The following is a 25,987-nucleotide window of genomic DNA, read 5'->3' as shown; positions in this document are numbered from 1 at the left end:
TCGAGATAAATGTCTATCCCCCAGTTTAGAATATAAGGCCTCATACCAAAAAGTGATTGATCTAACACCGGCTTTATATAGTTTGAGGCCTGGCTCTATCTCATGTAAGCTCCAATCTGGTATGCCTGAACCCATTAATGATGTTATGAAACTTCTGGCCTGGAGATAAGCAAAGAAATTATTTGAAGGAAGATTATATTTATCTGATATCACGCTATACAGTTGAATTATATTACTGTCCAACCTAAGAAGCTGCGAGAAATATGTAATACCTTTAGTATGCCATTCTTTAAATACCCCATTATGTATACCTGGAGAAAATGCGGGGGTCCCAATAATGGGTAGAAACCGGGATTTCTGGAAGTCTATTCCCATCATCTTGCAGTATTTCTGCCAAGCTAATACAATATTTGAAAATGTAATTAATTGTTTAATATTAGAGGGTAGTTTGGCGTATACATGGTGCAGAGCTGCTTTCAAGCTAAAGGGTGCAATTAAATCAGACTCCATGTCAAAATATGTGACATACTGTGCTTCCGTTAGCCAGTCCGCACCATATTTGGCCAACGTAACCCAATTATAGTATCTTAAATTTGGTAGGGCCATGCCACCAAATTTTTTAGGAATAGACAATTTCTCAATTGACAGGCGAGGTTTCTTATTGCCCCAGATGAATGATGTGCATGCTCGATTGTACAAAACTATATCCTTTTTATGAATAACCAGAGGTAAATTTTGTAACAGGAATAAGATCCGCGGAAACAAGATTGTTTTAATCAACATAATTTTTCCTGAAAGAGAGAGAAAAAGTATGTTCCACTTTTGGAATTCAACCTCTAGATTCGCAAACATTTTAGTATAATTTAAGCCATACCATTCCCCTGGATCTCTGCCTATGAACACCCCGAGATAATTTATTCTATCTACCTCCCTGAAAGGGTGAAGCGTATAGCTATGTTTATTCCTGTTAATCCATAAGATCTCAGATTTCTGAGCATTGATCTTGTATCCAGTGAACTTACTAAAATGCATAATTATCTCCATACTTTTTGGAATATTTATACTGGAGTCTTTAATAAAAAGCATAATATCATCAGCATATAACGTTATAACTATATTCTGCTTGCCCAACTGAATACCCTCCATTTCTTGCCTAAGAAGTACAGCCAATGGTTCGAGCGCAAGGTTAAAAAGTAAGGGGGATAATGGGCACCCCTGCCGGGTTCCTCTCTGCAGAGTTATATATGGTGATAATTCACCGTTAACTAGAAGTTGTGACCTGGGTTCCTTATATATTAGTTTGATTGTATCAACAAAATTACCCTGGAACCCAAATTGGGAAAGAGAAGTAAGCATATGGTCCCATATAATGGAATCAAACGCCTTTTCTGCGTCTATCGTTATCAAGGCCATGTCTGGCAGGGACTGAGAGCCTCTACTGTAGATTTTATTATAATAGTAATCAAGTAAAGTAAGGACTCTACGCATATTTTTTGCTGGGTTCCTAAGCGGCATAAAACCTGTCTGATCCGGGCTGATTAAATCTCCGATAACCAACTTCAATCTATTAGCTATGATGGACATGAATAATTTATAGTCTTGATTAAGCAGGGATATGGGTCTATATGAACCCATATCCTCTGGAGGTTTCCCTTTCTTGTAAATTAATGAAACTATTGAATCTGTAAAATATAATGAGTGTTTATTATTCTGTATATAGTACTTATTGAACAAACTACTTAACGTTTCTGCCATTTCCAATTTCATTATTTTATAATACTCTGCAGAGAGTCCATCCGGGCCTGGGGCTTTCCCTGCTTTAGACTTCTCTATGGCCGTAATTATATCTGCTATAGTTATTTCTAGGTTTAGTTTATCTAATGCGTCTTTCGTAATTTTCGGTAATTTAACTTTCTTCCAAAAATTCTGTTTAGCTATGTTGTCTATTATTCCCTGGGAATATATAGTCTGGTAATACTTAAAAAATGCTTCTCTAATTTCTGAGGCTTTTGTATATGTCTCCTTTTGGTATTTTATTAGAGAGATCATATTCCTACTCTTCCTAAATTTCCTGATTTTAACCAAATGTTTAGCCGAAATTCCTTGGAACCCCTGAAAATAGCTTCTCGATTTAATATCTTCCAGTGCCCATTTATTATTTAAAAAGGCCTCCCGCTCTGCTTTAGCCTGTGTATACTTCTTCCATGTATTATTGCAGGGGTTATTTATATAGTTTCTATATGTATTTCGCAGCTGGTTAGATAGTTGAATCTCTCTGGCTAGCTGTTTCCTCTTAAGATTTACCATATATTTCTTAATGTCTCCTCTTAAGACCGCTTTCCCTGCTTCCCAGAATATTTCTATCTTATGACTGTATGTATTATTCAAATTTTGATATTCTCTCCATCTCCCTTTTAACCAGTTGCAGAAATGGCTATTATTTATCATATATCCTGGGAAGCTAAATGTATTCACATGCGGCCCTTCCTGCACATTCAGTTTAAAATTGATACTAATAATTGCATGGTCTGATAATGTGAAGTCATACATCTGGGATATGATATCTATCTTCAATAGGTGCTCCTCTATTAAAAAAAGATCGATTCTAGAGAAGTTCCTATGTGATTTCGATTCACAGGAATATTCTCTCATATCTGGATGTTGTGTTCTCCAGATATCTTTTAACTTTAGTGATGCACAAAATTCTCTAAAAAATTTAGCCTCCTTCCTATATTTTGAAGCACTCTTTTGTCGAAACCTATCTATTTCAGGATGTAGCACCATGTTGAAGTCCCCTGATAATATTATATTCTGCCCTAAATAAGGGATTAATTTTTGCTTGATATTACCCCAGAATTCCCTATCGAATTCGTTCGGCCCATAAACATTGCAGATTGTCCATATTTTGTGTGCTGCTTCGATTTGAACAATCAAAAATCTGCCGGCTGTATCAATTTCTTTACTTATTACTTTATATGTAATTTTTTTACTGAATATAATTGCGACCCCCCGCTTTCTATGTGTGCATGGTGTTGCTATTATTTCATTCACCCAATTCGCTCTAAGTTTTACTATCTCATCTTCCTTTAGGTGTAGTTCCTGTAATAATATTATGTCTGGATCTATTTTCTTAATTGATTTTAAAATACCTTTGCGCTTTGCTGGAGATGACACACCTCCAACATTCCAGGAAATGAAGTTTAAACTTCTACACATCTAAGAATTAAATTCGTCTTACTTCTAAGCCAGCCCGCCTCTAGAGGGGTACCCGGGGGCGGGCGGGGAAGAGAGAAAAAAAAAAAAAAAAAAAAAAAAAAAGGGGAGGACAGGGGGAGAGAAAGAAGGAACGGGGAAAAAGGGGAAACCACAACATATAACAAATAAAACCTGCATCCATTCACTACCCAAGCTTACTATATCTGTGCAAGCTGGTAATTTCCCTTCACTGCCATTCATTGTATATCTCTTTTGCTATCTTGATCTTAAATGTGCTGGTGTATTTGCCTAGTTACACCTTGATATTCTTTGTTTTACAGTATGTCCTAGCTTCTTCTGGGGTGTTTAACAGATTTTGCCCTTCTTTCTCTTCTATAATTAACCTTGCCGGATACCTGAGGCTAGCCTTTATACCTGCCTTAATAAGGGCTGAGCAATATGGTGACATTTCTCTTCTTCTAGCTGTCGTATCGGTAGAAAAGTCTTGGAATAATAGAACTTGTGTACCTTCAATACTAAATGATTTAATCTTTCGGTATTGCTGCATAACCCTGATTTTATCTTGAAAACACAGGTATCTGATAACTATCATTCTAGGGCGTTTTTTATTATCTGCATCTGACCTACTTGGACCGACCCTGTGTGCTCTTTCTACCGCCAATTTATCTCCCTGTAATTCCAGGCCCAATAGCGTGGGTAACCTAGTGGAAGCAAATTGTATCAGGTCTGAAAATTCACTGTTTTCTGGCAAGCCCACCACCCTCACATTGTTTCGGCGCGATCTATCCTCAAGATCGTCAACTTTGTTTTGCAAAGTTTTAATGGTGTCTGTGAGTTTATGGTTATTTGTTTCCTGTATAGTATATAAGTCTTCTAACTCTGATATTCGAGTCTCTGCCTCTGTCAGTCTACTGGAGAACTGCCTGATCTCCACCGTCAACCCAGCCAAATCTTTTTTCAATGACTCAAGTTGTGGTACAATCAGCTCTGCTAACTGATTATTCGTAATCTGTATGTCTGTGCCGGCGGTGGCCACCATGGATGTCTCCAGCAGGCTATCTGCTACTGCCTCGTTTAATGGCTTATTGCCTTTCTTATCTCTCTTGACGGGCATAATTGGGGATCTTTGTTTCATATTAGTCATATATCTTTCCATGAAGTGTCGTGTATAAAAACAAAATTGTCACAAGTGGTGAATCTTGTATATGCCTATATACCTATAGGCATGTATGTGCACAATATATAAGTAAAAGTGAAAAGTGTGAAAGAAAGAGAAGAAGAAGAGAAAAAAAAAGAAAAGAGAGAGAGGAGAAAGAAAAACAAAAAAGAAAAAATTGGAGGTTATGTGACCTCTATTCACAGTCTGAATTGAAAACGGCTCCTTCCCACGAAGCCTAAACAGTTTCAAACAATCTTGTGTGTGTGTGTAAAAAATAAAAGTGCTTTACTTTTTAAGGGAATTATATGTTTTCACACCCCCATAACTTCTTATGCTAATAGTATTTATGCTTATATCGTCAAATTGATATATTGCTCTTTCGAAAATGAATAGCTCTAAAATTAAGTATGACAGTTATTGCAGACAGCCACATATATATAAAATAAATGGCAGAAACACAAAGCAAAGATATACATGCAAACAAAAAGAAATATGTAGCAGCAGATCAACTGGGCCAAAGTCCTCTGCCTCCTTGCATACAATATAGGAAGATAATCTGTATTCAGACTGTGCCAATCTACACTTTGTCACTGAAAAACGATGCTCTCTTTCTCAAAGTGTCTTATTGCCTCTTGCTAGAGACCAGGAGGCAGATCTGCAATAATCCAGATATAAATGGATATATATAAACAGTCTCTCATAGTATTTTTGGCAATATAGTCCTTTGACCCTTTATTTAATCCACAGATAGAGTTAAAACCTTTATGTCCACCAGGTAGATTTTAAACCTGCACGCCTTTATCTTTGCTGCCTAGGGTGTACCAACAGCCGGACAGGCGAAATAACAAGCCTTCAAAAAATGTCATGAGAAACTGTTGTTTGGCTTCCTTTAGCTTCTATAGGCCTCCCAGCTGCATTCTCAGAAGGCCCTCAATGTGTGCACAAATATAGGTTAGTTATATCCTAACTTTTAAGAGATATATAATCAAACCTTCTGAGATTTGATAAGTCATAACAGAGTATTCCCAGAGGCAAAGATAACTTTATCCAAGCAGCTGACTATTAAAGTTGCCTTGCTGCATATAGGCCTCCTCACCCAACGGTTAAACACCGGCTCTTCGAGTATGCCATTACTTGTGTGCAAACAAAGATTGATCCTTAAGTCATATGCAGAGACACAATATCTGTTATAGGCTTAGTGCATCATATGTCCCCATATGTCTCCTTATGACTCTCAGTTTGCATTAGGCTTACAGTATAAAGTGCTGGCTTCTATGCTGTTTTATAATGAAATTGTACTTGCGGTTTTTCTGCCTCAGGGCATGCAGCTCATGTGTTCCGTCACCCTCACTTGGACGTCGATCCAAACGAGACACCTCCCGTTCGCGCCAACCTCCCGTGGGGCCGACACTGAGTCAGATCCTGCTGAAATTCCCGCACTTGTCTCGCTTACTCTTTAGTAAGGACCTGGGCTGGGACCGGCACCTTCCTCCTCTATTGCTGCACTGCGTCAGCAGAAAGGGTTCCTCCACCAGCTTTTCCTCTGCTCACAGGTGTAAGTGAGTGGATGCGGTCAGTACCACCTGACCTTGGCGGTTAGCGCTGACTTCCGTAGAGCTCCGTGAACTCTGTCACCCCAAGGCTTCCGCACTCGTCGCTGCCATTGGGGACCAGGAGCTGGGGTGATGCAAAAACTCTCTGCTGCTGAGTGCGCAGAGCATAGAGCGCGCGTGTGTTCTCTCACGCTCCTCCCCGGAAGTCAATTCAGTCGTCTGTCCAACTTTTTAAAGGCTATATTCAACATGCATACCATTGTAAAGGTATAGATTTCAAAGGTTTTTAGAATTCTGCCATCACTTGTGTAATTTCTGTATAATCTCAGAAGTAAATGAAGCCATACTGATATCTCTGTCTCTGCATTTATTAGCAATCATAATGAATTTAATCCAGGTTCAGGAAACTATCAGACAGACAGACTGATAACAGTCCTGATACACTGAAGTTCTGCTTACATCACAATGAATAATATCACCAAAGTAGACCTGAACAATATTATAAGAGAAGCATTTTCTCTCCGCTCTCTCTGTTAGGTGTCAGTCGCTACCCCCGTCACAGAATGTGCATCCTTTGTCTATAACCTTTCCTGCAAACCAGAGCTGAGTAGAACATTTTAACCCTTATATGACTCTATAAGATAACCAGTGAGAACATCTTGATGAATATAGACTAGCAGTTCAACATTTACTGAAGCTAACCAGTACATATCAAGCATACCCGCAGCACCTGCAAGCAACTAACAGTAAAATACAAGTGCAGAGATAGGCAAGGTGTCCGTGACTAGCCCTTGCAGTGTCTGCCACAACCTTAGCATATCTTTTCTTTCAGATTAAATAATAGGAATAAAAAAAATATGTAGTGTGAATAAAGTTAGTGGTTTGCCAATAGACTGCTAGCGATATTGAGTGATAAGCTATGTAATAAATAAAGCCTGAGTGAAATACAGGTGGCCCTCGTTTTACAACGGTTCAATTTACACCGTTTCAGAATAACAACCTTTTTTTCCCAGTCATGTGACTGCTATTGAAAAGCAGTGCATTTATTAAAATAGCCAGTAGGTGGAGCTGTCCGCTTGTGTTGCAGCAAAGCCAAGCAAGCTGAAATTAATCAGTTTAACCAGACCTGAGCTATTGAGCAGATTTCAAAGGAACAAGATCTTCCTGTCTATAACTCAGTCCAGATTGGAATGCATAGAAAGAACTGTTTGCAGAAAAATGTAAGTGAAGTCTGTGTTGTGTGATTATTTTATTTGGTTTATAATGCTGATTAGCAAAAGTTTTTGTTCATTTAACTTAGTTTAATTATATATTCTGTGTTGTGTGATTATTTAATTAGGTTTATAATGCTGTCAAGCATTAAAAGTCTTCATTTCAAGCTTTAAAAATAATGTATTAGGTGTTACTTATGTCAATTTTGAGAGGGGCCTGGAACCTATCTCCCTCACTTCCCATTGACTTGCATTTTAAACTGGGTTTCAATTTACAACGGTTTCGATTTACAACCATTCCTTCTGGAACCTAACCCAGGCGTAAACTGAGGGCTACCTGTACTGGATGTTTATCTGTATAATAACACTCAGCTCTATACAAAGACACATTAGTGACACTGGCTCATGCGTATAGCCAGACAAGGGCTGGTTATAGGGTCAGTGGTATCTGCATCAGTATTATAACACCCAGTGCTATATAATGACACAGTAGTGACACTGGCACATGGGTATAGCCGGATGAGGACTGGTTATAGGATCAGTGGTATCTGCATCAGTATAATAACACCAAGCACTATACAAAGACACAGTAGTGACACTGACACATGGGTATAGCCAGGGGGAGGGCTGGTTATAGGGTCAGTGGTATTAGCATCAGTATTATAACATCCAGCTCTATACAAAGACACAGTAGTGACACTGGCTCATGGGTATAGTCAGAGGAGGGCTGGTTATAGGGTCAGTGATATCTGCATCAGTATAATAACACCAAGCACTATATAATGACACAGTAGTGACACTGACACATGGGTATAGTCAGAGGAGGGCTGGTTATAGGGTCAGTGGTATCTGCATCAGTATAATAACACCCAGCACTATATAATGACACAGTAGTGACACTGACACATGGGTATAGTCAGAGGAGGGCTGGTTATAGGGTCAGTGGTATCTGCATCAGTATAATAACACCCAGCACTATATAATGACACAGTAGTGACACTGACACATGGGTATAGTCAGAGGAGGGCTGGTTATAGGATCAGTGGTATCTGCATCAGTATAATAACACCCAGCGCTATATAATGACACAGTAGTGACACTGGCTCATGGGTATAGCCAGAGGAGGGCTGGTTATAGGGTCAGTGGTATCTGCATCAGTATAATAACACCAAGCACTATATAATGACACACTAGTGACACTGGCACATGGGTATAGCCAGATGAGGGCTGGTTATAGGATCAGTAGTATCTGCATCAGTATAATAACACCCAGCACAATATAATGACATAGTAGTGACACTGGCTCATGGGTATAGTCAGATGAGGGCTGGTTATAGGGTGAGTGGTATCTGCATCAGTATAATAACACCCAGCACTATATAATAATGTTTTTAATTTAAATTGTACCTTGGTGCCCTTCACTATGGTCTGTACTTTGGAAAATGTCTGCCACAGTCTTTGTCTGTGCCTATCCCTGTACAAGTGCATGAAGGGGAAAGCCATCACCAATAATTGAAGCGAGAATTATGAGCATGCTTAAGATGAGTCAACTTAAATTAGTGCTATATTTATTAACTTCAAAATGCCAAAAAGAGGCGGTTGGAATATATTTGTTTCTGCATTCTTATGTGGTCACCCACCCATCCTCTGCTTTTCAGATCCCACCTGGCCAATTTGCATAAGGACCACAACTACTTCCTCTCTACCCCCTCAGCTCCCTTGGCCTGCATAGTTCAGCCAGCACCCCAACATCCACATTTAGAAACAAGCATATTTTTTCTTTTTTCTTTTGTGAAATGTAAAATGTTAGCACTATCTATATAATGTACTGATAAAAAACTATTTTGCAATTGATATATTTGTAAGTCACTTGTGTGTGATCATGTTCTCAGGTGCTATCTTACATGTTTGAGAATTTGATGTGCCTGACCATACAGCCTCCTTGAAATAGTAGTTAAACGCCAATGACGCCCATTTTTTCATCTTTGCAATGTGCAGCGAAGAACAAGAATTCTTATTATGTATATGTTATTTTAATGAGATGTTACATATGCACATTTTAGTCAAGAAAGGGTGCATACATTTTTTTTTACATAAATATGTTTAATATTTGAAAAGGATTTATCCAATAACATTGTTTTACATTCATATTTGTAACCATAATACATGGCGTATAAGTTTACTATGTTCATTTAATCCTTCTGCCATGAATTAATCAAAGTTATTTCACATATACGTTTGTATTGTTTAATATTGTTATTTTTTTAGCATTAATATTTACAATGCATATTACACTTATAGCAGTCGTCATGGTGACTATGTATTAACCTATAGCAGTCATCATGGTGACTATGTATTAACCTATAGAAATCTTCATGGTGACTGTATGTATTAACCTATAGAAATCATCATGGTGACTATGTATTAACCTATAGAAATCATCATGGTGACTATGTATTAACCTATAGAAATCATCATGGTGACTGTATGTATTAGCCTATAGAAATCATCATGGTGACTATGTATTAACCTATAGAAATCATCATGGTGACTGTATGTATTAACCTATAGAAATCATCATGGTGACGATATGTATTAACCTATAGCAGTCATCATGGTGACGATATGTATTAACCTATAGAAATCATCATGGTGACAATATATATATTAACCTTTTTTTTGGCTCCTCCAGATAAGTCCAATGGTGGGTGGAGCTTGGCTACAAGATTTTAATTTGTTTTAAAAATGTTAATACTTGGTTGATATGTTATGCTCAAGGTGTTTACTGTCCTTTAAGGACAGTATGGCACAATTTAATGGCATGGGTAGTAGTAAATTAAGAGTAGATGGCTACTTGATGATAAAAAAATGGATTGTATACAGCATTAACTATGTATTATGCAGGGCTAACTGCTCTTCTTGCAGGAGATACTCGCTGAGTTTGGCCCTTGATAATACATAGTCAATTAAAGATTTCAAATTACCTACAATTTACCTGCAATTACTCTCTTTGTGAATAGAGATTAAAGTATTTAAGATGCATGGCAGCATCCCGTCTGATCAGCTTTATTTTAATACAATTTTACCACCTCTTGAGAAAGTCTTTTCATCAGAAAGACAAAACGCGTAGAGACTTTCTGTCCTCTAGAGCAGTGTTTCTCAACTTCAGTCCTCAGCAACCTTAACAGGCCAGATATCCTATATTATAAAAGGCCTAGTGTGTTTGTCTGAAGCCATCATGCGCAGTAGAGACTGCACGCGGACAAACAGACCTGGCCTTCAGCTGCAGAGTAGTGCGCACTGCGGAAGCTGCCTGGTGGGGGCGTGACCGGCATCGGGCGTGCCGTGATGGGGGCGTGACCGACGGGCGTGGCGGGCGTGACGATGGGGCGTGACGAGGGGGCGTGGCCTCGCGGGAGCGCGCGGGAGGGGCATGGCCGGCGGGAGAGACCCAGAGGAAGGAAGGAATGAATTTAGAAAGAAAGCGAGCAGAAGAGGGGGGAAGAGCAAAAGAGGGAGAGAGAGCGCAAGAGAGTGGGAGAGAAAGAGGGGGAGAGAAAGCTCAAAAGAGAGGGGGGAGAGAGAGAGCTCAAAAGAGAGGGGGGAGAGAGAGCTTAAAAGAGAGGTGGGAGAGAGAGAGAGCGCAAGAGAGGGGGAGAGAGAGCGCACAAAAGAGGGGGAGAGAGCTCAAAAGAGAGGGGGGAGAGAGCGCGCAAAAGAGAGGGGGGAGAGAGAGCGCAAAAGAGAGGGGGGAGAGTTTAAAAGAGAGCGCAAAAGAGGGGGGAGAGAGTGCAAAAGAGGGAGAGAGAGAGCAAAAGAGGGAGAGAGAGAGCGCAAAAGAGAAGGGGGAGAGAGCGCAAGGGGGAGACAGCACAAAAGAGAGGGGGATAGAGCGCAAAAAAGAGGGGGGAGAGAGCGCAAAAGAGTGGGGGGAGAGAGAGAGCTCAAAAGAGAGGGGGGGAGAGAGAGCTCAAAAGAGAGGGGGGGGAGAGAGAGTTTAAAAGAGAGGGGGAGAGAGAGTGCACAAAAAAGGGGGAGAGAGAGTGCAAAAAAGAGGGGGAGAGAGCGCAAAAGAGAAGGGGGAGAGCGCAAAAGAGGGGAAGAGAGAGTGCAAAAGAGGGGAAGAGAGAGCAAAAGAGAGGGGGAGAGAGAGAGCAAAAGAGGGGGAAGAGGAGGGGCGTGTCTAGGCGGCGTCCATGACAGGACGTGTTATCAGGAGCTCTAGGAGAAGATCTGTATAATCCGCCGATTACACACAGATAATTGCAGCATTTATATAAAAAAAACATTATAACTGCTCGCAGTATAATCCACTGAACTGATTTAGGTTAAATTTGCTGACTCCATGACTCTGGAGTGCTGATCTGGACCGCTGAGGCCTCTGGCGGCGGCCTCCTCTGAGACCTCAGCACCCCCCCCGGTCATCCGGGTACGGCATTCCCTATTGGATTGCAATTTTCGCACTTACTGTGCTTTACAGATACTGACTTTACCTGACTTTAATCAGCGGGGATTACCTTATTATATATACAAGATGGAGCAAGAGGAAGCTATCCTATTAGAACAGATCACTACTATCCTAAACGATCACTTTACACAGCTTATGAGGGACATAGCTGCAGCATGGGGAAATGCCGGTGATCCTATTCAACAGCACAGCACGGACACAGTAAACGCGGTAACGTCTAAACCGGAGTCTACTGAAGAAAGTACCATTTCGGGAAAACAGGTCGTGACACCTCCAACAGATGTGCACTACAGTGAGAGAGTGCGGGCACTGGCTGATGAAGAGATCCGTGAGAGACTGAATACGGCGAACTTCACCATATCACCCACAACTCTTACCGCTTTACTTCCAGCCCCTTTGAAGATCCCAAGTCGTCCTGCTCTGGTGAAAAGAGAGATCGCTAATCGAGCGCTGAAGTTGAAGGGGCTAATGCCTGGTGAGATTCCGGATCGGCAACCGGAAGGCAAAAGTGTCTTGATGCGGCGAGACAAAGGTGACTTAAGGGCTGCTAATTCAACCCCCCAGACAAGGAAGGGGACTAAAGCATACTTGATCGGGAGATCCCTAGATGGCACCTTGCCTAAAATTCACACAGCACCATGGCCACAATCGCTTCATCTTTTATTACTCCCATCGCCCCCAGGCACCTAGTGTTGTGTTGGCCTTATACGGAACATACTGGTTGATAAGGCGAGAATCTCAGACAAAATAGGCATCGGATGAACTCCTTTACAAGTCCTATCCGGTTTCTGGGTAATCGCTCACGCTACTGCCGCATAAAAATGACTTATTTCCCTTGGCTATCCAGACTCCGTGTTATGCTTGCGTGTTACTTTTTGAGACTCCTAAAGTTGGCTTATAAATCTGAAGCTTGGGATATCTATTTACCATAATGTTTGTTTCGCATATTATTTCATTTGTTCATGTGTTTTGTGTATAAGAGTTTAGTACTCCCTATTGCCTAATACTTGCTCAGTATTTTTTACTTTCTTTTGGCTGGTTTAAAATATATGTATTAGGTCATTAGACAGTTAACACCTACAATGGCATAAGGGAAAACAAAAGGGACAAAAAAAAAAAAAAAAGAGATAAAGTATGCAGTTTCGCTTTCTTAAAGGCTGAATGTGTAACTATCATAATTCAATTTAAAAATTAATATAGACTATTGTCCCTATTAATGTTCAGTTCAAATCATATAGTGCTATAATCCAATGTGGGAAACATATAGTTTCAGTTCCTCCCAGCATTGAGCAAATGAAACTGTGGGCTCCTCTGGCTCAGTTCTTATGTTATCTCATAGCCTTTTATGAACATAAGTGCAATAAGTTACCTGTCCTTGTAATCAGGGATAATGTTCTCAAATGTACATATTACCTGTTACTTTAACACACTTTATAATTATAGATGCTAGTGAAAATAATACATATCTAAACTGTATGAAACAGTTACGGAGGTGTTTAATCCTTTGTGGCCCGTTTTATATTATTGGGTGATGTTTCAGATACCCCTGCATGAACACTATTGCCTGTTTACAAAGATCATGGTTTATGTGTTAGTATGTCTGATTTGCTTCAAAATTACCTAACTGCTACTCTAATTGAAGGCATATATCTCTTGCCTATAGTTATCTTTGTCTAGAGTCATAGATAGGAAAAGCTCAAATTTTTATATTCTTAAACTATGGCCCTTGACACAAATATTACTCTGCCCATTAATGCCTTCAATGACAGTGATATACTTATCAACTTTGGCTTTATATGGCACTTATTTATAATTTTTACATTGATATAAGGCAGTACCTAATCCTCTAACTGTGCTGTGACCCCTTACAGAGGAGAATTGACATCTGAGCTATCTAGGGACCAGGTTTCACAGGGAAAGTTGACCCCTCACTATGATGTTAAGGTGGTTGGGGTAGTCCCGCTACCTACGGCCGGGGTGGCGGGATGGCCCGACTTGCATGAGATAAAGTGAGAGACATGAGTGAGGGCTTATAGCTAGCAAAGTCTTTCACCACATTAATGCATATTCTGATTCCCCACATAATAGCAATGCCTGATAGTCCTCAGCTTAACTTTAAAATTGGGTCTGTCCTAGTTATCACAAAGGTATCCTACACGTATTCCAATATCAATTTAGAGTAATAGACCATTCCAGTTCCATCTATAATGATGATTAGCGATGTATGAACGGGTACTGATTTATTATTCCCATCAGAAAATTTTAGAGGGGGGTGAGTTTTTATCACACGTATCACAGAAATTCCTAAACCTCATATCAGTAATATGATGGTGTTCTTGTTTGTTTTATCCCAGAGGAAAGTTTTTTTTTTTTTTTTGTTTTTTTCTTCTCATTTCATATATTCTCATGTACTAAAGAATAGTGTATTAACTATTCCAGTTTTACTTTCTGTGTTATAAAAAATGAAAAAATGAGATTCTCCATTGGAGGTCCAAGAGTGGCCTCCTTTTGTCCATTGATACCCTCTGTCGCATCATAATGTTATCTTGGGGGCCCAAGAGCAGCTTCATAAAATATTTAGAGGGCATACAGTTTATATGGCACAATGTTTATCTAACTCTATTCATATGCAGTCTCACTGAAACTTTTTTTTTGTTTACCTTGTGTGGTTCCTTTCTCTGTTATGTATTTAAGATTGTATTTATGGAGAGTATCTGTCTGTATAAATGTCTGTCTGTATAGATCTCATTATCATATATTGTGTGTGTGCCTAAAATTGAATCTCAATAAAAATATTTAAAAAAAAAAAAAAAAAAAAGAGGGGGAAGAGAGAGCAAAAGAGAGGGGGGGAGAGAGAGCAAAAGAGAGGGGGAGAGAGAGCAAAAGAGAGGGGGGGGGGAGAGAGAGAGAGCGCAAAAGAGGGGGGAGAGAGAGAGCAAAAGAGGGGGAGAGGGCAAAATAGGGGAGAGACACTGCTCTAGAGCCACCGCAGCCCACGTCCTGCTCCTGAACGCTGAGGACTTACATCCCTGCTTGATGGCGGAGTTGAATCCAAGCCGGGAAATTTTGGAACAAGAGAGTAGTGGGGAAGTGTAGATTAGACAGCAGCAGTGATATGCCCTATATATAGTTTTTATCTTTTAAGTATCTGTCTTTATAGCGCATTTGTTAGTAATAAATACCTTTTTATTTGAGTCGCAGTTGCGCATTCTCTTTTTTTTTTCTTCTTTTCTTTTGCCAAGTTTTGTTTGGGAAATAGGATATGCCCCAGCAAGGGGGACATTTATTGCAACAAACTCTAGGACTTGCAGACCTTTTCCTTAATTTATCCGGGCATATTCGGCAGAGATTATACACCACTTTGGAGATTTTAACACCTCTTTGAATTGCAGGAGTGCAACCTGGACGTTACCATATTGCAAGTAAGATGTCTTTATCCCCTGCTAGTGTATTTTTTTGCCGCCTACACTGGTGGTGTGTGTGTGTGTGTGTATGTATGTGTATATATATATATATGTGTGTGTGTATATATATATATATATATATATATATATATATATGTATGTGTATGTATGTTTTTTATATATATATATATATATATATATATATATATATATATATATATATATATATATATATATATAGTGTGTGTGTTTACATGTGCATTATAATGTTCTTAAATATATGTGCACAATATTTTTATTGCTAGATTCATATATGTTCTTTCATGATTCAAAAAGAGCATACAATTTTAAACTTCTATTATCTACTTTGTTTTGTTCTTTTGGTATCCTTTGTTGAAAAGTATACCTAGGTATGCTCAGGAGCCTAGCTGCTAATTGTTGGCTGCACATATATACCTCTTAAAATAAAATATTACTCTAACATGCAAGTGACACAAAGGATAAATGATAAAAATATCCCAGGTTTAGCAATCAATCATCCCAGCAAAGCAGTCATTAAACAATTTTTAAAGAAAGAAGTTGAGAAACAAAGTGTAATTCTATCACATATCATTTATTTCATCTTAGCTTATGGTGTACTCACAAAGAGGGAGCTACAATAGCTTTAAGGTAAGCGCTCTATACACAGAATTCCCAGGCCAATAGAATCTCATCTGTGGACAATTTATTATAATGCAAATACATAGAGACTAAAGTGAAGAATGGTACATTTAAAAGGCACTCAGGGCTGTAGGCTATTACAGCAGCAAAGGAGGTAGTTACGGATAACAAGCAAACTCTCATTCAGTTTGTCCCAGTGTAACAGTGCACACCACAATTACTCCACAACTCCGCTTTTGCTCTGCACATCCTGGTAACGTGTCAGCCGACGTACGTTTCCCCACTTGATGTAGCTTTTTCAAGGCTCTAGCTGCTGATTGGTAGCTGCACATATATACCTCTTATCATTGGCTTACTAATGTGTACAGCTAGCTCCCAGAAGTGTAATGCTGCTCCATCAATAAAGCATACCATGAGAATGAAGCAAAATTGATAGTAGAAGTAAATTGGAAAGTTGTTTAAATTTGTGTTCTACCTGATTCATGAAAAGAAATGTCGGACTCCATGTCCCTTTAATACATCACTAGAGTATTTTGTTAAGAAGCAGTAATGGGTATATATATATATTTTTTTTTTGCGTGGGAGGAGCGGTGTCTTTGCCTGCGTAGTCAAAAATCCTAGCACCAGCCCTGATTCTATTTTGATCAGTGATCAGTACAGGTGGCCGTGCTCCTGCCTTTCTTCAAGAGGCTGCTAACTTTTCAAGTAGACTTTACAAAGAATGGAATATTATTCCTTTTGTTATTCATGAGTTTTCTTATTTCTGCTTGGTGTTTATTTGTATCCTCTTGGTCACTAAAGAGGTATGCAGTGTATCAAACACCTACTTGTACTGAAAGGTAAAATACATTTGTGATCCTATTACACTAAATAGAAAAGCAAGGGTTAGTAAACAAATGACATTGTGTCTTTTAAAAGCAGTTTTATGGGAACAAGGAAAAGGCATAAATGATTGATTCATATTGGTACTATGTAATTTAAACAGGAGAGGATAACCTAATAAACTGCAAAGAAAATATTAGCTGCATGTCTGGCTAGCTTTATTGCAAAGACAAAAAATAAAATATATAAAACCCCCTCCTTTCATACATAATAAACTGTTTCAAAAACAGACTCAAGTAAAGACTTATATAGGATACTTCAGGAGCCTAGTGGGTGAGACATTTATAAGGCTACAGTTTGTTTGGGACTGGCATTAAAGGGACATGAAACCCAAACATTTTCTTTTATGATTCAGATAGAGCATACACTTTTAAACAACTTTCCAATTTACTTCTATTATCTACTTTGCTTTGTTCTCTTGGCATCTGCTGTTGAAAAGCATATCTAGGTTGGCTCACGGGTTGGGAGCTAGATGCTGATTGATGGATGCACAAATATACCTTTTTCATTGGCTTATTGATGTTTTCTGCTTGCTCCCAGTAGTGCATTGCATCTCCTTTAATAAAAGATAACAAGAGAATGAAGCAAAATTGATAATATAAGTAAATTGGAAAGTTGTTTAAAATGGTCTGCTCTATCTGAATAAGGAAAAACAAATTTTGGGTTTCATGTCCCTTTAATGAAAGCCATCAATCTTTTTCATTAGTGTCAGCGTGTAAAAAAAAATCTCCTGTTTTGCAGGTGGTGTTGAGTGTGGTTTGTGATTTACCCATCGAACATCATACGTGTTTGTAATTCATTTTTATTACCCTCATATTAGGTGAGCAATTGTCTCTTATATTCAAGTTATCTAAATGTAATGTGGGAGCAGTCCCAGGACTCAATTGTACATAATCATGTACTGATTAGTAAGTTTTACCATACATTTTACCATCTTTTACTATTATATTTTTAATATGTTTAACTTATGCTCTTACAGATATATGTGAAAAAAAATACATAAAAAGAGTATCCTGTCCCTTTTTAAGAAATAAAAAGCACTTTTATGAATATTGTTTCTACTCACAGGTTCTCTTCTGGGCAGATGCTAGGACGTTAATATTTTTCTTTGTATTTTATGTCTTTCCCAGAAATAACTAGAAGATTTATGGCTGGTGTTTGACAACATGCACCACCACTGGCTGATGCTGGTTGCATGTTTGTGGGTTCTCTTCATACTGATGGTCGCTAGCAAGTTTATCACCCTCACAGTGAAGCAACCTGAAGGTACAGTATGTTTATCGGCAATAGCCTGACAGCATTTTTCTAATAACTGTTACTTTTATTTAAGTAACATTAAATTTAACATTTTATATCCTTGTAAATGATTAATTAGGGAAAAGTGAACATTGCAATATACTTTAATTATTTTGCCTTCCTTTGAGGTAAAATACCTCTGAAACAAGTGCCTGTCCCACTTCATTTAAAGAGGCTGGAGTGCTCCTGCAGCATTCTATACAATGGTTGGATCAGGACTTAGCTAAGTTACATCTGTCCCTAATTGGTCACAGCAAAGGAGACTGAAACACGCATTCTAACAGGCTTTTCAAGAGAAGTATACTTGGCCTGCTCTTGATTTGCAAAACATTGTCATTTTGATAAGAAAAATGATAGCGTTTAAATTATTTTAAAACATTTATTTTGCAAAACAGTTCTCAATTACATATGTATAATATGATTTCAAGGTTCCATTTAAATAATCCAATCTCCGCTCCACTAATAGTTTGCACAGTCTTGAGTTAATATAAAAATCACTATTGTTTGTCTAGCAGAATCTTGTTTCCAGTGAATGTACGCCTAATTAATTTTTTTCATTGTCTGTATTGATAATAAATGTATAAGTAAATAGATGGGGAAATTGACGTCCTAAAAATGAGAGTTCTGTAAGCACCATTCCCCTCTGATCCCTAAACCTACAGGAGAGAACCAAATTGTGTTTTACTAATGACGGGGGTAATGAGATGAGTCATTTTTATAAATGCTTGGGGTAAGATTTCAGCATTTACTGTATGTAGTTCACAGAGTACCTAGTAGTTACATAAGGAACACTAGGAGCAATTACACCTCAAAAGTATTTGCTTCGAATATCTAATGGCAGGTGACTATATACTCAAATTACTTCATTACGAGAAATTCCAGTCCAAGTTTTCAGTTCCTAACTTTTAACCTCCTTTTATTAAAACATATTTTTTCCTGTAATCCGTATGCTTGTAATTGCAGCAAAGTAAATTACATTCTAAAAAGCTCTATCATTAGTGACTCTTTGTTAAAGGGACATTATACTCATTTTTAAAAAAGAAATGGTCTACAGCATTTATTTGCCATTTATGGGCAAGTTTACATATGTGGCGTCGCCCGCAAGAGCCGTTGACGCCGTTTTTTAAGCGGTTTTGGTATCACATATACAGCGCCACATAAAAATGCGGTGTGTATATTTTACCCGTCACCCGCAATTTTTACTCCCATAAACTAACTTAGAACTGCGTCGCAAATCGGTATCACATATTAAGCGCAAGGATTTACACAGAGAAAATGGATACATTTTACTCCATTTTTACGTTTTACGCTGAAAATGTAAGCACCGTAACTCCTGTAATTGCCTGAAAATATTAACTAACACCTAACACATGCGCAATATCTATCTACCTGTCAACCGCAATCCCCCACCGCAATAACTAATAAAGTATATTAACCCCTAATCCGCCATTAACCCACATCGCAACAAACTTAATGTATTAACCCCTAATCCGCCATTAACCCACATCACAATAAACCTAATAAATGTATTAACCCCTAATCTGCCATTAACCCACATCGCAATAAACCTAATAAAACTATCAACCCCTAATCCGCCAAACCCACACAACGCAATAATCCTAATACATCTATTAACCCAGGCCCGGACTGGCCATAGGGCATACCGGGCATTTGCCCGGTGGGCCGCCGGTCATCTTAGGCCCCCCACATACCGAGTGCCCAAATTATTTGTTGTGAATAATATAATGATTATGTTTATGCAACATGTAATACCGGCCGGTATTATATGTTGCATAAACATAATCATTCAGGCATCAATCTGAGAGAGCAGAGCCAGCCAGAGGACCGTTTTTATTAGGAGGCCGGCCCATTGTTATTTCTCTGCGGCCATTTTGGGGAGGACTCAAGAGTCAAGCATGTCATTCATGCGCCAGCGCACGCAATTTCCTCTTGGTGCCGGGCGGGAAAAGAACCACAGGCTGAGGTGAGGCTCAGGTCAGGCAGGCGGCAGCTGCAGCAGAGAGGCACGCACCACTCACAGTCACAGCACTGAACACTGCGACAGAACAACAGGTGAGGTAGGTTGCGTTTTTGTTAAACAAATATAGCTGGGCTGGCAATGATCATTGATCTTCATCTTATCTATGTTTGTTAAATTAGGCTAGCAAGCCTACACAGCAGCAGGTGACTACAGGCGTTCGCAGAGGCTGCCTGACATTTTGGAGGGCTGCTGTGAGTGACAGTCAGACAGAGACACCACCAGAGAGTGTGGTAACAGGTTGGATGAGCATCAATTCGGGGGAGGTGGGAGCCGCTGCAGCGGCTGCAGAGTCTGATGAATTAAGCTGAATCTGATCATTTTTGTACAGATTGTTTAGTTAGTGATGATCATTTATACTTACAAAGTCTACACTCAGTGTCAGTCTACAAGTACCGCGGCGCGCAGGCTCTATGAGAAAGGAGGGACAGAACTAGCGCTGCATGCAGGAACTGAGCGTGTTAGTGTCCATATGATGTCAGTCCTCCTGCCTGCCCTGCTGTAATACTGACATGCTGTGCTGAGCAGATGGCTACTAGTAACACTGCAGCTTTACCAGTGTTTGTAGCATCAGTTCAGGGCCAGGCTTCTCAAAAAATGTGCTGATGCTTTTATTCCCTTCACTTGCTCAGTGTCTTACAGTAAGACAGCACAGTGCTACCGGGTCCTAGCAGACAGGAGTGCCATGAGATGGCTCTTTAAGCTCAGTCCCTGCATCCAGCGTGAGTGTTTTTTCCCCTGCCTAACACAGAGCTGTCTCTGAGATCTCTCCCATCTCCAATCCAGCTGAGTTTGAAATCGACATCTCTCTCCTCCCTCTTGTTGACTCCTCCTCTTCACTCTGCCTATCCAGAAGATAGACACAAAATCTGGAGTAGAGCCTGGTAAGAATCACTTTGACACTTTCCTATATAAGGGGATAGCAGGCTTTAATATGCACTATGCTTTTAATGTAGGTATTGCATTTTGCTTCTTTATTGACTCGGGGAATGCCCCCTTTTCCCCCCACACCCCTACCACCTGTTATCTTTTGTGTGTTGCCTTTATTTATTATTTCTGTTTTGTGAAGTGAAGCAGCTGAACACTCCCAGATCCATATGCAGACACTAATGAGCTTTTCAAGCTGTGTCTCCTAGTTCTACATATAAGAGAGTTCTGTAGGTGCTATGTTGACTGTGATGAAAAGGGTTAACTAGAGGTGCTGTGTTTAAAGGTTTCACTTGAGAGTTAATCCTTGTGGTGCTATGTATAAAATAAAGTCCTAGAGGTGATATATAATAAAAGGATGTCCTTCATATGCTGTGTATATATATATATATATATATATATATATATATATATATATATATATATGCATGTATGTGCATAAGAAATAGTGAGCGGGGGGGGGGGGGGGGCGGGTAGTGGGCCTTTTTGCCCAAAAATGCCCGGGCCTTTTTTTGGTCCCAGTCCGGCCCTGTATTAACCCCTAATCCGCCAAAGCCCCACAACTCAAATAACTAATTAAATGACTAAGCCCCCTATCCTAACACTCCCTAAATTAACCCCAATTACCTAAATTATAAAATACTAAGTTACAATTAAAATAAAAAGCTAACATTACTTAAAAATAAAAAAATAAAAAGCCTGAAATTAAATTAATCTAAAATTACAAAAAATAAAAAAGTCTAACATTACATAAAATAATAAACCAAATTATCAAAAATAAAAATATATAGAAGGAAATTACAGCCATACGCACTTTAGTTACAATGAACTGTATAGTAATAGCCACATATATTTCCTTATGGTATAGTAATTATGCCATTTTAACAGGCACCCCAAAAATAGCTTGTCTACTTTCTCTTGGGCCTGTCTAAGTGAGATGTGTTAGTTTCTTATTTTTATTTTGCGGGGTTTGTTGGGTGGTGGGTTTTACTGTTACGGGGGACTTAGAATTTGTTTTAAATGCAAAAGAGCTGTTTAACTTGGGCTTTTTGTAAGGCATTGTCCTTTTTAAGGGCTATTGGTAGTTAAGCATTAGGGGGTGTTTTTATTTTGGGGGGCTTTTTTATTTTCATAGGGATTAGTAGGTTTAATTTTTTTATTTTGGATAATTTTGTTTATTATTTTATGTAATGTTAGACTTTTTTTATTTTTGGTCATTTTAGATGAATTTATTTTAATTTACTCTTAGATTTATTTTTCTAAGTACTGTTAGGATTTTTTATTTTAATTATAATTTAGTATTTTATTATTTTATGTAATTAGGGGTTAATTTAGTGTGTGTTAGGTTTAGGGGGCTTAGTAATTAGTTATTTGCGTTGTGGGGGTTTGGTAGATGAGAGGTTAATAGGTTAATTTGGGGTACTTGCGTTGTGGGGGTTTGGCGGATTAGGGGTTAATAGTTTTAATAGGATTATTGTGTTGTGTGGGTTTGGTGCATAAGAGGTTAATAGATTTATAAGGTTTGTTGCAATGTGGGTTAATGGCAGATTAGGGGTTAATAGATTTATAAGGTTTGTTGCGATGTGGGTTAATGGTGGATTAGGGGTTAATACATTTATTAGCTAGTTTGCGATGTTTGGGTTGGTGGATTTAGGGGTTAATACTTTTACTAGGTAGATCGCGATGTGGGGGAATGGCGGATTTGGGTTTAATAATTTAATTAGGCATATTGCATTGTGGGGGGTTGTCGGTTTAGGGGTTAATACTTTTATTATTAGTTGCGATGTGGGGGATTGCGGATATAGGGGTTATGACGTGTCGGCTTTATTTTTGGGAGACTTTTACGGGAGATTTATTTTTTTTAATTATTTTCTTAGACGCCGGCCGTAAGTCACTGGCGACTCCAGAAATTTGTATTTACGCACATTTCTGGACATCGCTAGTTTATCCGACTTATGACACCTTATGAACTGGCGGTTCCGTATATTTGATACCCCGATGTGCAAGGTGAAATTACGTGCGGCGCAGGTTTCAGCAGTTACGATGAAGCTTGCGCCGCATATGTAATCTCGCCCTTTATTTTTACAGTTGACATCTGTTTTTGTTGGTGTTTTTAAATTAACGTTTAAAAAATGTAAGCTTTGCACTGCCTTGAGAAAATCATATGCTATCCAATGAGCTGACACCGGCTGTGTCAGCATAGTAAAGCAGCTAAGCAGTGTACAAGACTGGAACCCACCAATTAGCAGCTAAGATTTTCTCTGAAAGTGAGTGCACGGCTTAGCTGTCTCCTAAGCAACAAGCAGGCCTTCTTCCTTCTATGTCGCTCATAAGGTGTGCTGACCTGCATGCCGTGAGCTTTAGTTTTCATTGTGAGAGTGGTAGCAATGTAACTAACTAACTTTAACTAATAAAATGCTCTTTAAGGGAAACAAAACAACTCTGTGCCTGCAGGTCTGGTCACTGTCTATTACTTATTTAGGCAGCAAATTGCACATTTTCTCCACCTGGGTATGCTGTTTTCAGATTTCTCACACACAGGCACATTTTAACCCTTGCTTTGATAGAGTTCTACAAACTTGTAGGCTAACACTGCCTTCCCTTTCTCTGTGTGCCTGCAAATCTGACAGGCAGACAGGTTGGCTAGGGTAAGTGAGTACAGCATGGGGTCAACTGACAATTTTATCCACAGTGATACTTATGAGAGCTTTCTGGTGATTGAGGGACTTTATTATGGCTAGTGAATTCTTAAAGTGTTATAACATTGGCAGATACAAGTTTGTCCTATTAATTTGCCTTTCCTATATCTAGTCTGACCATCTTATATATGCATACCTCCCAACATTTCAAAATTCAAAAGAGGGACACCCCCACTCTCTCCCCCCCCGAGGAAAAAAAATAAATCATAAGACCAAAGTAATATAAATAAAATTCTAAATAAAGTCATAGATTTTAATACACTTAGCCAGCAAATCAAACACAAGCTCAAACCACTGGTATGGCTATGTGAGCTATGTATTTAATTATCCTTTGCAAAGACATTGCTAAATATTTTTATCTTAATTGGACATTTAATAATAAATTCTTTAAAACTGCTCTCTGTATTCTCCATTAATATTCTAAATTCTGGCCTTTAAAGTCAGCAAAAATGCACAGTAGCACACTACATAGCATACACTTACACATGCAGATACACAAATACTACATAGCATACACTTATACATGCAGATACCCACACACACTACATAGTATACGCTTATACATGCAGATACACACACTACATAGCATACACTTACACATGCAGATACACACACACACACACTACCTAGCATACACGTATACATGCAGATACACACACACTACATAACATACTTACACATGAAAATACACACACTACATAGCATATACTTACACATGAAGATACACACACTACATAGCATACACTTACACATGAAGATACACACACACACTACATAGCATACACTTATACAGGCAGCATACACTTATACATTCAGATACACAGACACTACATAGTATACTCTTATACATGCAGACACACACTACATAGCATACACTTACACATGCAGACACACACACACACACACACACACACACACACACTACCTAGCATACACGTATACATGCAGATACACACACACTACATAACATACTTACACATGAAAATACACACACTACATAGCATATACTTACACATGAAGATACACACACTACATAGCATACACTTACACATGAAGATACACACACACACTACATAGCATACACTTATACAGGCAGCATACACTTATACATGCAGATACACAGACACTACATAGTATACTCTTATACATGCAGACACACACTACATAGCATACATTTATACATGCAGATACACACACACATTACACAGCATACACTTATACATGCAGATACACAGACACTACATAGTATACTCTTATACATGCAGACACACACTACATAGCATACACTTATACATGCAGATACACATACACACACTACATAGCTTACATTTATACATGCAGACACACACACACTACATAGCATAAACTTATACATACAGATACACACACAGTTATGGATATAGATAGACACACACACTACATCATATATGGGTATCTGTAATTCATTGTATGGGGTCCTGGGGTTGGCAAGCACATTAGCTGGCAGTCTGCGGCTGCCACTGTTCGTTACCCTGGTATTAGCACTGCTCATTGTATAAAACTGAAGGCATGCTAGTATTATCACCAGGGGTTAGACATCATCACTACCAGAGGTAGGTTAGAGAGGTCACCATTACCCGTGGTCAGAGTGTATATAGCCTCCTTACTCCTGCTTAACCCACACACCATTCCTTTTCCACAGGGAATCTAACAGGTATCTAACCCTGTGAGAGCAAAGCCAGCTGCTTCTGAGTATGGACCCAACAGAATAAAATAAAAAAAAAAAAATAAAAAAAAATCAAAAAAAAAATCGGGACTGTCCCGCAAAAATCGGGACAGTTGGGGGGTATGTATATGTTAGGGCTGTTTATTTTTATTACAGTGGGACAATAATTTAGTGTTTTTTTTCTCTCTCTTTTTTTTAAATTTTAAAAGAACAGTGTAGAAAAAAAGGTTTTTCATATGAAAAAGTAGCAACAGCAACTACATTTTACATGGAAAAACTTTTAAAATGTAAACAGAAAATAATACAGTTGTATCATATATGTACTATTGTTAATTGGCTGATAGGTACTTCCTGTAAATGTTCATTGGCTGATAGATACTTCCTGTAAATGTTAATTGGTTGATAGGTACTCACGGAGCATCAGTAGAAAGGAAATGCTTATAATTCAACTAGCATTAGTGGAAAGTACATAACTGATACTGTCAACATGTTGAAATGCTGCATTTTAATATTGTTGACCAAAATTTGTTAAGTACACTGCCTCTTTAAAGGGATATTTTTTATGATTAAGAGCATATAATTTTAAACAACATTTCAATATATTTTTAATATATAATTTGCTTTGTTTTCTTTTTATCCCTTGTTGAATTGTATACCTAGGTTGGTTTAGGAGCAGAAACGCACTACTAGTAGCTAGCTGCTGGTGGCTGTAAATATGCCTCTTGTCATTTGCTCACCTGTGTTCAGTTAGATTACAGTAACGCATTGC

The 25,987-nt window shown here is 38.7% G+C and overlaps 1 protein-coding gene across 1 annotated transcript in view; it reads left to right on the top strand.

The window, feature by feature from the left end:
• The window catches only part of CHST10 (carbohydrate sulfotransferase 10), a 91,381-nt gene that overhangs the window by 16,762 nt on the left and 48,632 nt on the right, over window positions 1–25,987 (top strand). The window contains exon 2 of the mRNA XM_053707635.1: window positions 17,684–17,819. Coding sequence (XP_053563610.1) covers window positions 17,720–17,819 — 100 coding nt within the window. The 5' untranslated portion in view covers window positions 17,684–17,719. The remainder of the gene's footprint in view (window positions 1–17,683; window positions 17,820–25,987) is intronic.

This window comes from Bombina bombina, chromosome 3 (assembly GCF_027579735.1).
Source record: "Bombina bombina isolate aBomBom1 chromosome 3, aBomBom1.pri, whole genome shotgun sequence".
NCBI lineage: Eukaryota > Metazoa > Chordata > Amphibia > Anura > Bombinatoridae > Bombina > Bombina bombina.
Note: the sequence above shows the minus strand (reverse complement) of the source record. Positions and strands in the feature narration are given on the sequence as shown.